At 35.9% G+C, this 12054-nt stretch overlaps 1 protein-coding gene across 7 annotated transcripts in view; it reads right to left on the bottom strand.

Moving 5' to 3' along the window:
• Window positions 1–12054, bottom strand: part of Bbx (BBX high mobility group box domain containing) — a 225199-nt gene that overhangs the window by 39371 nt on the left and 173774 nt on the right. For 6 of the 7 annotated variants that reach the window (XM_028755587.1, XM_028755591.1, XM_028755594.1 and 3 more), the window contains 3 exons: window positions 11890–11970; window positions 8750–8824; window positions 1813–1893 (listed from right to left, as the gene is read on the bottom strand). In XM_028755587.1, coding sequence (XP_028611420.1) covers window positions 1813–1893; window positions 8750–8824; window positions 11890–11970 — 237 coding nt within the window. The remainder of the gene's footprint in view (window positions 1–1812; window positions 1894–8749; window positions 8825–11889; window positions 11971–12054) is intronic. The other variant, XM_028755590.1, reaches the window with a different exon arrangement.

Here is a 12054-nt window from a genome sequence, read left to right as displayed (position 1 = left end):
AAACTGTGAATTACATATGGGGTAAAAATTAAAGAAAGCACTGGTCCACTGGTGATCACCAGCAATGTTGGTTTATCCACTGTGCATTTGATGCTTACTTAGGAACTGGAGTGTTTATGGCATGAGATTCATGTGATACAAATAATAATAAAGATCTTAGCGAATGATTTTTCAGCTACCCAGTTTCATCAGAAACACATATTCTTACTCAAATGTTGCCGAGCTGATTTTCTGTAACTGAAATAGCCTTATTTCAGTAATTTTACCCCTTTAAATTATGATACCAGCATCCAAGCATCTGTTAAACCATAGCATCTGTTTCATATTTGGGATGCATCCCTACAAATTACAAGAATACTTTTTTTTAAATGAGCTCTGATTTAATAAGAAATCCCTTTTATGACGGAAAGAAAATGACAAAGAAGACTTCCCTCTTTTAGCATTCTGCATAGCAAAACATCTCATAGGTTCATGTTACCATCAAAAACAGATTAATAAAGATAAATGTTACGTGCAAACTTGGTTTGTTTTATATTTTGGTGTTGTTTAATACTTCATACTTTATACATGTGTATGCACAAAGAGAAATAATATAACCAGAAAAAAGCAGATGGCCCATATATTCATATTATTTAAGAAAAAATGGTCATTTCAAGTTGTTTTGACTATCTAGAGTCTGTAAAATCCATAACGGTGTCTCTGCTAACTGAGATCTGTTTCAAGGTTAAGTATAGAGGAGCTCTCTTTGTTGGCCATATCTGAAAAAGACCTTAGCTAACTCATGAAGCCCCTTTTAGAACCAGTCCCTGCTGTCTTCAGAGTTTTCCTCAGTGTTTCTGGTTTTCACGGTCCTCCAGTTGGGTCTGAATTTGTTTTGCCCAAGATCCATGTTAAGCCTGGCATCTGATACAATGGATTAATTTGTTCTAGTGTTTGTATCTAGTGCTACTGTTTCAGGGCCTTATATTCCTAACTAGTATCTGGCTTAGCTTTAAAAGCCCAATATAAAGATGCAAACATAAAGATTTCAAACTCTCAGATTTTTATGATTAAAATAATAGATAATCTCATTAAGCTCAGTTTATAAAAGAACCATGCCACTCACAAAAGAACCCAGAGGGACCACAACAGAAGGAAAAACAAAAAGCAGCAAAGATTTAGCATTAGAGTTTCTCATCATCTCCTTCATATACCAGTTGAGAGGGCCCTGGCTTTAATGAAATCCCCCCTACACATTCTCTTTAGACAGAGCTGCAACATGACAGAAGTCAACATGTTCTGCCAACTGCCGCATAGCTTCTCCTTTGCCTGTGGAGCAATAGTAGCATGTCACATCAAATGTGAGTGATGCTCTAATATCACTACGTTAATGACAGTCTCTCAATGTCAGGCCAGTACTATAAGTATGAAATCTGAATGGTATGTGCATGCCCGCATATCACACTGACTAAAGGTGGTGCATTTTAGAGATTTAGAAGTGGTTTAAGAAAATCAGAAAAAAAAAAGTTTTGGTGTTCAGGCTAGACTTATTTAAACTTGTTTATCTTAAGACTTACAGATCTGAGACAGACAAAACTTGCCTTATTACAAATAAGTGAAACAACTTTTATGATGTCCTTGGGAAGTCTTTATCAGTGCCTGATGACTTTGAGTAGCAACATTCCCTATTGTAGATGGAAAGGTAGCCCTCTCACTGCTGAAACACAGATATGTTGTATTTGTGGTCATGGACGAGACAGCACAGTTTAAGAAACACTATTATCATTATTTTGGGATTTGCACATCTGCAGATCTTAACTCCTTATGACTTGCCTCTGCCAGTTGAAAGAGTGCAGAATTTCCACAGCGTTTCACAGGCTCAGTGCCACCAAACTGCGAAGTGCTTGAAGAGATCTATACAGAGAATAATCCACATAAACAGTATTAATTTTGATGCCAGAATCTTTGGTTTCCTACATATACAATTAGAAATTTTCTTAAGTAGATAGGACTAACATTGCTCCCAGCTACCAAACTGCTTTAGCTAGATCAAATCTGGAACAATCATTTTGAGAACCATTTGAGCTGCTCAAACATAGGTGTAGCTATGATAGCTATATAATGACAAGAATATTATCCCAACGCTAAATTTAACTTTAGCATGATTTGCATGTTGATTTCTACTTAAGAACTAACTCATCAGTTGGCCAAATAGAAACAGATACAGGATTATTTTACATTTACCAATCAATTAATTTTTAAGGAAATATTTGGGATTTCTGTGGAAAGAACTCATTACGTGGTAGGAAATATAGAGCTGGAGAAGGGTAAGAATTTTATAAAAAATTCGAACTGCACTTAAGAGATCATTTATAAACTATACTCCAAAACTAACAGACCCCATACATTTAAGAATCTGCCTGCACTCTGCTGGGTTCATCAGCTTATATGACATTATTCTGACTATATACTTTCTACAGTATCTGGGCACTACTATGAATGAACAACACCACTCTTTATTTCATATGAAAACTTCCTTTTCCATTTATAGCCTTAGTAACAGCTGAGAAGGAGATACACATGGAAGGACATGAACATAGCATTCTTCACCTGAAGAAGTCGTCATCATCAGAGCAAGAAGCTATGGTCTAAGCATCCTCCATTTCTACAATTCTGAGTTCTTTCTCAGTGTATACAAAGCTTTCTCAGTATTATGTATATTGTATTAATTTCTCAGGAGGAATTCTGGCCCACTAACTTGCAGTAGGTGGCCTAGTAACCACGGGTAATAGTACAGAATGTCAACTTTGGGACAGATGACATTCATGGGTGCTCACTGGTAAAGGGGACTCTCTCTATAATACCTAGAGAATAAGAGCCCTTTATAGAAGCACATATTTGATGTGTTGGGTAGGCTATTAAAAAACAAAGGTCTAGCTAACGGAGGTTATGAAGATTTTTCTTCCTAGATGCTACAGTTTTCATAGGTTTAGTAGGTCATTCTAATCACATCCTGTAGACAGATTAAGGAGCTCCATCTTTCTCAAGTTTGGAATATTTTCTACTAGGCAAGTTTTCACTGAAGCATAGCACTTCTTAACTACTTCTAGAACAAGTTGAGTTTAATTGTTCACCTACCACTAGTCTAAGAGAAAACTAACAAGCTATTATCACTGATTCTTAGTAAATTAAGGAAGGAAGGACCTTGGTTCTCCTGAACCAAGATTCTAGCATGGCTTCTGAGACAGGCAGTCATACCTTCATTATTTTCTGCTATATAGACTTAAGCAAAAAATCAGCACTCTGAACCTCATTTGCTGTACCTTTAAAGTACAAGAAAGTCTGCCCAGTATTGCACTGTGGGGATTAGGTTTCATGTTAGGGAGTAACAAGGTTCCCAAGCTGTACTTCATCTCTTAGATGGTTTAACAATCAGTACTTATAATTTATCATGATCACTAACAAATATAAACTGTTTTAGTACAATTCCAAAATTGGCTTCAGAATGAAATTGAATACTCTAGAGATGAAATGTCTGAGGATACAATGTATTAAATTTTGTAATTTGTAGACTATCAACTTTGTTGCATAAGCAAGCATTCCTGAGAGACAGCATGCTGGGAAGCGCTGCACTACATAGGCCCATCTCTGTACCTCTTCCTTCAGCTCCCTCTGCTGTTCCTTTTGGTTCATGATTTCGGTTACTACTTGTCTGCACTTCATGTCTACTATATCCAGTGCCTCATGAAGTATAGCTCACACTAAGGTCTCTTGGCCCTCCGTGAAAACACTGCTGAAGTGTTCTTACACAGTAGGACAGCTTGTCTTTAAAAAAAAAAACTCTAGAGATGTTTACCTATTCACAGCTATAAGACAATATCTAAAAAGTTGCTTAAACACCTGATTTCTAAAAGTATGAATATATGTGAATGGTTCATGTTTCCAAATTGTCCTTACAATATTTCCATGAAATGACTTTCTTAAACATTTTTTTAAATGCTATTTTTTTACGAGTGAATATTTTTTCAGAGGTTGATAACAGACTGGACATATATTTAAGATGTCTCAGTCTTTTTCTAGATTTCTCTGTAGCACCTAACATTGCTGATGTCATTGCTGTTGGGAAACTCCTCCCTGGACTTGGATTCCTGGAGATTGACCTCTGAGGCCATTCCTTGCTAATCTTTTCTGTTGGCTTCTTTTTACAGTGATCCTATGAATATTAGTTTTCTTCTGAGATTTTGTCTAGGGCCTACTTCCTTTTAATGTCACACATTGTTTTAGTAATTTTATTTGCGATGGTGGCTTTGACTTCAAGAATAAGTCATATAAATGTTAATTTGTCACTTTGTTACTGTTCACTCCTGCAAAAAAAAAAAATTCCAATGTAAGGGACATATGTTTTCCCCTTTAAGTAAGAACAATATCATCAATGTCTGTTTACCAATGGCTGGCCTAAATGGTGCTTCCTACTCATCAAGTGTGTGATTGCTGCACTGGTAGAAAACTCATATTGTGTACTCATGGCTGTGAGTATTTTCCTCAGTATGTATGGTGCTTGTCAAGCTGTTAACTCCATTGTTTTAACTATTATGTAATATTCAGATAAACAGTATCTGTTCATAATGGTTAGTAAGAGGATAGATTAAATAGTATCTGAAATACATGGAAAAATGATAAGAAAAATTATCATTCTGGATGTTAAAAAAATCTTCATTTTGGATCTCTTTGAGGTGCATGAGTATACAAGGGAAATAGGTAGTAAAGATCAGAGTCAAATTAGGTGATGTTGAAATCTTTTGCAATTGTTTAAGTTATTATAGACACTAGTCTAGAAGAAAATAACTGCATAAATAAATAAATAAATAAATAAATAAATAAATAAATAAATGGGACCTCTGAGGATAGCTGCCATCGCTTACTTTAAAAGAAATGTTAACGCTTCCAATAAAACACATATTATGTTCTGTGATTAGTTGCAGTGAAGTATACAGTGTTTTTATGGAACACAATATTCTGTAACATATTAAGTAGTCTATCATGAAAATGAAGGCTCTAAATGTGTACCTATTGCTTATATCCTATTGTGACAAAACCCTAAATTTAGTATGATTATGGTTCTACATATACTAGCAAGGTAAATATCTTCTAAAAGAACCCAAATCTATTTGTCTAAATCATAAAGATTACCTGTATCTTTTTAGTAAGTATGTTATTTTTCAGGGCAAAGATATATAGGTTTAAGAGTCAGCCACACATCAGACAGAGAATGTGCACTTTGGCCAAGTCTTTTAAACCTATTAAATAATGGAAAACAATAGCACCTTTCTGACATTATATTCAGCTATTGATCTTCAGGAACTAGAGCTAAAGTGACTGATATGCCTCTCTACCTGTGAACAACAACAATGCGGATAGGAAACTTATTTTGATCAACTGAACACATTAGAGCTTAGGACCACAGAGTGATAGCTCACTGGATGGGCTAAGATGAATCTAGATGAAATATGAGTATCAAAATGAAAGAGGAGGCTGACTGACACAGGGGCAGGCAATCTCTGTGCTCCATTTCTTTCTAGATCTTATAAAGCAGGAGTATTATTTTATCTTCTTTAATATAAACATCCATAAGAAAACTATAAAAATCAAAATTACTTTACTGAGCCATGGTTCTGTGTACATTAATTTCAACAGGATTTAAGATAACCAAACTGGGTTAAAAAGAGAAGAAAAGAAAGGAAAAGAAGAGAAAAAGAAAAGGAAAGAAAAGGAAAGAAAGGGAAAGAAGAAAAGACAAGACAGGACAGGACAGGAAAAGGAAAAGGAAAAGGAAAAGTCCTTCTTAGCTTTCAAGGCAGGAATTTAGGACTTGCTATGAAAGAAAAACAAAATCCGTTTATAACTTTTAAGAAAAATGGCCAGAGCTCATAGCAAGTATTTCCTTTGATAATTATACTTCACAATAAATAACCCATTTCTAGAGAACACAACTGAATGCCTCCAAAAAGCTTATAAATGAAATTAGCAGGAATGCTTTCTGGGAATACTTCTTGTGTTTATCTTATAAATAAATATTTCAAAACTAAACACTTTTGCAGAGTTAAATGTTTCCTAAAAACATAAATGTTGACTCCCTTCTTAAGTAGGTAATAATAGGACCAAGAACTCCTCAGAAAACAGATGGGGATATAAAATGGTAATTTTCTACCAAACAGTTAATCTGCTTCCTCTGTTTCCACCCTCTCCTCATAAGAACAATGGGAACGAGAAAGTGCACTAACAATAACAATTAATACATTGCAAGCTAGCAGCAACTGGAGAACTGTAGCCTCAAGCTGTGGCTCTCTAAAAAGAATCCTAGTGCAGATGTGAGTTCTCAGGCTTAATCTCAGCCTGGGTGATCACAGGTCCTGGGGATAAGAATCTTTCTGTGTTTGAGCAAGCCTTAGGGGAGACACTGGTGTATTTTAAAGTATAAAAACCTTTGCTATGGACTTAGTAGGAAAAGAATTTCTCAAAGGTAATATTGTCTCATGAAATAATTATAAAAACAAGGGGATTATCACAACGATTAGAAGGTGCTTTATTTTTAAAACATGTATGTTCATTGTAGAATTTAGCAGACAGCTTTTATTAGCTCATTTAGTTAACTCTACTGTAGCCTCATGTACGCCAGCCCCCAATTGGATGACAATATGGTCAGATGGTAAAATATTAGATTAAAGCTTAATGTTCTGATCCAACACAAGAAAAAGAACCAGACAAGTTATGACTCTCTAGATAGGGACAGACTTCTCTTATGTAAAGCAGGTAGAACACATACTGCTAATTAACCCCAAGTGCCATGCTTTGTTTAATTTGCTCAGACATTAGAAAGCCTTGGGTAAGGACGACATCACATTTTCGGGAGAGTGAAGTTGTATTTGTTCACATTATCCAGTCTGGGTTATCCTCCATGCATGACTTATGCTACAATTCCTTCAAACAGCTATTAAATTAACAGTCTTAAGCTTCCTCAAATCCCACAGACTAGTAAGACTTTTGTTGCTATGTGGGGAAAACAGTACAACTGAGAGGCAAGGACCAACTTCTGCCACTTGACAGGGGAGTGCGCTGAACACAAACTACTTCCTTTAAGAGATTTACTGATCTCACTCGTCAGAACCATAGGACAGGGACTCTTAAACCATCAATTTGGCCTTCCAACCCTTATCTAGGTCTTCAGGGGCTGCTAATGATCTGGTGATAGTATCTTTTAAGTGCCACTTAATCATTCTATTAGGTACACACATTGGCCAAGATATTCCACACTGACATTTTATATTAAGTTGGATACTTTTGATAATTAATATGTAAATATCAGGTATACCAAAGATAAGACACCACATCTTTTTAATTCATGCTACAAGGTGAAGACAGACTATCTAGCAAATAAATTCTATTGTATGAGATGCTTCAGAAAAACTGAGTGGGAAAGGCTTAGATGTCAACACTAAAATAAATTCAGTCAACACACCAGCATTCTTTAACTATTGAAAAATATTTAGCAGCAATAAGTGCATATCAATAACTGGAAAAGAATGAGAAAATGATATTAAACAAAACTATTTCCACCAGACAATGAAATGAGCAGTCTGTTTATCAGAACGGAAAATTATAAAATATTAATGTGTTCAGACTCGTCAAGCAAATTGTTCTTCATGAAATAATATTGTGCATTTTGTGACTAGTTATATACAATAGTCCCCAACAAGTAAAGCAACTACCATAGCAGAGCTGCAGTGTCGCCTGACGCAAGCAGGCCAGCTGATTCTGACTCTCAGAAGGGTCCCAAGATGAAGAAGCCTATTTTTTTAAAAAATATAAGACTCAAAAGTAATTTTTCTCATATTCAAAGTGAAACACTAGGTTTTCCCTTGCCAAAAGGATATCATTTTACATTTCTTTTATGCAGCACTTCTTATTCAAATGAATCAAAGTGATTCTATGCATCAATATTAAACAGAATCATCTTGCCTGTCATTTTCTTTCAATTATATAAAGCATTACTTACATTCTGATATTCAGTTTTCTTGGAATTAATGAAAAGGAAAAGTATAAGGCCCTAAAGCAGGCAGGATCTTATTTTCACGATCTGTGTCCAGCTTACTATTTGTCATATACCTCTATAGGGATGAGCACACCGAGGCAAACCAAGCAGCCCAACCAAAAAATATGGTTTAGTGAGTGCTAACTGGATGACAAGCCGATGAAACTGGAGATGATGCAAAACCTGATCTGAGCAGGGCCAAAGATTAGACTCTAAGAAAATACTGGCCTTGGCTACATGTGGACAGCTACATAGTGACAATCTAACAAGTCATATTCACTACTGTATTTGCTTTGAGAAAGTTATTTATCAATTATAGCAACTAATTTTACTACTGCAAACAATTAACTAGAATCCTACGGTATTCATGTTGGCAGCACGTTTTCTTGTTTTAAGATTAACGTAAATTAAGAAGGTAAAGGAAATAAATGAATCCCTGGTAAGTGCGTGCTGTATATGTAGTCTAATGAATGCTTATAAAATAATCATTTTATAATCCTGGAGCTGAGTTGACTGTGACTACACCACTGGCAACAAAAGGCCATAATATTCTGTACATTATGCTAATAATGGAAAGAACATGCCTAAAGTTCAACACATATTATCAGGATTCCTTTTCAGCATTTCCAAAGATGGACATGATGTCTGAACCTAATAGGCCTGAAGAAATGAAGGCTTTACCTCTGCAAACTGAAACAATGCTGATGCTTGACACTGTTTTGAAGGAGCATCGGGGTGTGATGTCCTTGAGGATATCTGAGAGTAAACAAGACATGGAAACCATGTTAATGTTTGAGGAAATCTTGACTATACTGCACTACTAGATTCTGCCACGTATTTCATGTGTATCCACAAGTAAGCTGTCACTCTCAATCCCTCTTGGCAAAATCAACACAAAATGATAAAGGAAGATGATGGTTGTAAAGAACAAAGGACAAAGTCTGGCTCATTTGCCACACCCCTTATAAGATTATCGGGTGTGTATCAAATGGTATTAAATAGAATTGCTGGGATGAATTTCTTTCAATGAATTTTTCAAAAACATAATACTAAAGCTGGGGATAGTGCATACCCATTGTCCTAGCACTAGGGAGGCAGAGGCAGGAGGATTGCTGAGTTTGAAGTCAGCCTGGTCTACAGAGCATGTTCCAAGACAGCCTGGGCTGCAGAGAAACCTTGTTTTGACGACCTGCCTTCTAAGTGAGAAAACACAGTATTAAAATCTCAAAGCTATAAGTAGACAAAGCGACACTTCCTGACACTGCCCAAGCTGCTTTTTGTACAGAGGCAGCTGTCAAACAGTAAGGCGGATGCACATGGAAGTGGGGTCTGGGTATCTGAGATTTTTTACATGACCTCAATTAATCTTTCCAAGACTTATTGTTCCCCACTGTACATTAATGATAATATTAGTGCCTATTGTATAGAATTATGATGAGAAACAAACAAGCCTAAAACATGTATTGTCTGGCATAGACCAGAACACAAGTGTTCAAATACAAATGCACTGCCTTCTCTGTGTGTGGACATGTATGCAGGCAATAAGGTTTAATGTTAGTTGCCTTCCTCAATCACTCTCCCCCACATTATTTTTTAAACCATCTACAACAGAACTCCAAACTCACTGTTTCATGGAGACCAGACAGGAAAGTACTCATGTTTGGTTCTCATGCTTATGAGGCTGGCATTTTACCCACCGAACTCCATACTCATCTTCTTCCCTGCCATCTCCTTCCATTGTAACACATGTAGCCTCCCATCAATGCATATACACACTTCTGTGTCACACAGAAAATTCTGCAGTTCCATACAATGTATTCATTGAGTAACCATGCTACCCTCAAACTGCTCTGAGGGCAGGATGAAACACTTGCAGGAATATACTAAGAGTAAAGTCAGTTATGAATTTTTGTTTCAGAGTAGACAAAGCTCAGTTATAGAGCAGGAAGAAAGTGAGGAGACATGAGAAGAAGCCTTGGGCATTACCGTTTTAGCTCACTTGCAGTTCCCTGAAGAATATAGAGGAATGTGATTAATCATCACACACAGAGTGCTTAATAAGCAATGAATGCACCTTGATCCCAACTCAGAAATTTTAAAAGAACATTATGGTCATATGACAAGATAGTATCAAAGGTGAGACACGATTAATATAAAGACTGACTGAACTGTTGAAACAATTTACTTCTGAGGCCATTAGAAGATTTTCAAATCTATCTTTTAAATTAGATAGGATTTTTAAAAATAAATATACACTAGATAGAAAAAAATCAAAGAAGGATAATATTTAAGTGATTTGAAGACATTTCAGGTTGAAATTGAGTAACTTCTTGGTCCATTCACCACTCTAAATCTTAGGTAATACTATGTGCAAGTTTGATACACTACATTATACAAAGCTTCAAGGACTTTCCTCCAGTCTTAGGAATTATAAAATTAATAGGATTTTCTTCCAAAAATTCTTTTCATTTATACCAGCTGTTCATTAACTTTAAGAAAAAAACCGAACAAATCATATAAAAGGAAAACCAAATCTAAATATATTTCTTCAGGAATTAAATCAGATAGTGAATCAAACAGAACCACTATTAAAATCCATCTCCATTTTTTGAAAAGCATTTAATGAGTTCTAAACAAAAGGATACTATTATAAATGTTAACATAAAGTATCATTTCAATTAGTGACAAAATACGGTCTCCTAAAGAATACCAAGACCTTTCACATATCAAAGCAGAATTGTCACAGATGTCTTTGGAAACTTATATGTGCTATAAAGGCCTCAACATGCACATATCCTAATACGTACAAAATTTCAAATAGAACTTTATAGAGTTTGTTCTATCATTGGGACTTTGAGAACCACTGAATAAGCATCTCTGCTTGAAGCTGGGCCCCAACCTCAATCAGCATGTGTCTGTTGAAAAAGGACCACAGTATGACTTCTCCATTATATTATGTCCTTGAGGAAGTCGATATTGAAAACAACTCAAACTCATGCCAGTCCTCAGTCAAGGACAGAAAAAGGCAGATATGTATCATGAACAAATACATACTATAACATTCTGGTGATAAAAACAAAGCTGCTAGGAATAGTGTAAATATTCTCAAAGGACTGGCAGGAGGTGCCAATGCAGACAGACAGACAAATGTGAGAAATATGATTGTCCTGCACCAAACTGTGGCAGGACAGGAAAACAAAAGAAAATTTAAATGATCAAGAAAAGAACACGTGGCTAAATGATTGGGGGGTGCAGATAGAGTTTATACTGAGTCCTAGGATTAACTGACATGTTTTCAGAAGCAGTTTTAATCTTTGCTTCGACAATGACACCAAGCTAGTAGTTCTGTCCTGTGATGGAAGACTCTGGCAAAATTCATGCTACAATATCAAGTATACATAACAGTTGAGTTTATTCTATTTTTTAATCTAGCAATCTAAATTTGTGTTTTAATAATATTTCTAGATTAATTATGGTAGTTAATATGACTTAAGAAGCTTTCATAAACATACAGTTATTTCTCAACTAAAATCTCTAGACCACCACAGAGAAGTCCATATCTGTAATCCCTGCTGCTGGCAAATTAGGGCAGGATCATGAGTTTGATAGCAGCCCAGCTATATAGGGAAGCTCTATCTCAAAACTAATCAAACAAAAAGCCCCTGGAGATCCATACCTCTTACAGTCTTTCAGTATATGCTCTCATTTATAATTAATTGAGCTAGAATTCTTTGCTGTTCTCCTTAGCTGTCAGTAGTCCAAATTTAAGCTCGCTTTATAAATGACTCCCTGATTAATTAGGCATAAGATGCAAACATTACCTCTGCAAACTGAAACAATGGTGACTTCTGACGCAACTCAGGTGACTCTGAAATATCAGGCCTGCAAGTTCCAGAGGATGCCTGAAAGAAAGACAGACAGCCTGGCATCATGACAACAGCAGACAAATGTCACCTAAAGCATCCCTAATCGTCACATTCTAACAG

This window comes from Grammomys surdaster, unplaced genomic scaffold (genome assembly GCF_004785775.1).
Source record: "Grammomys surdaster isolate TR1022 unplaced genomic scaffold, NIH_TR_1.0 126066, whole genome shotgun sequence".
NCBI lineage: Eukaryota > Metazoa > Chordata > Mammalia > Rodentia > Muridae > Grammomys > Grammomys surdaster.
This window is presented reverse-complemented; position numbering and strand designations above follow the sequence as displayed.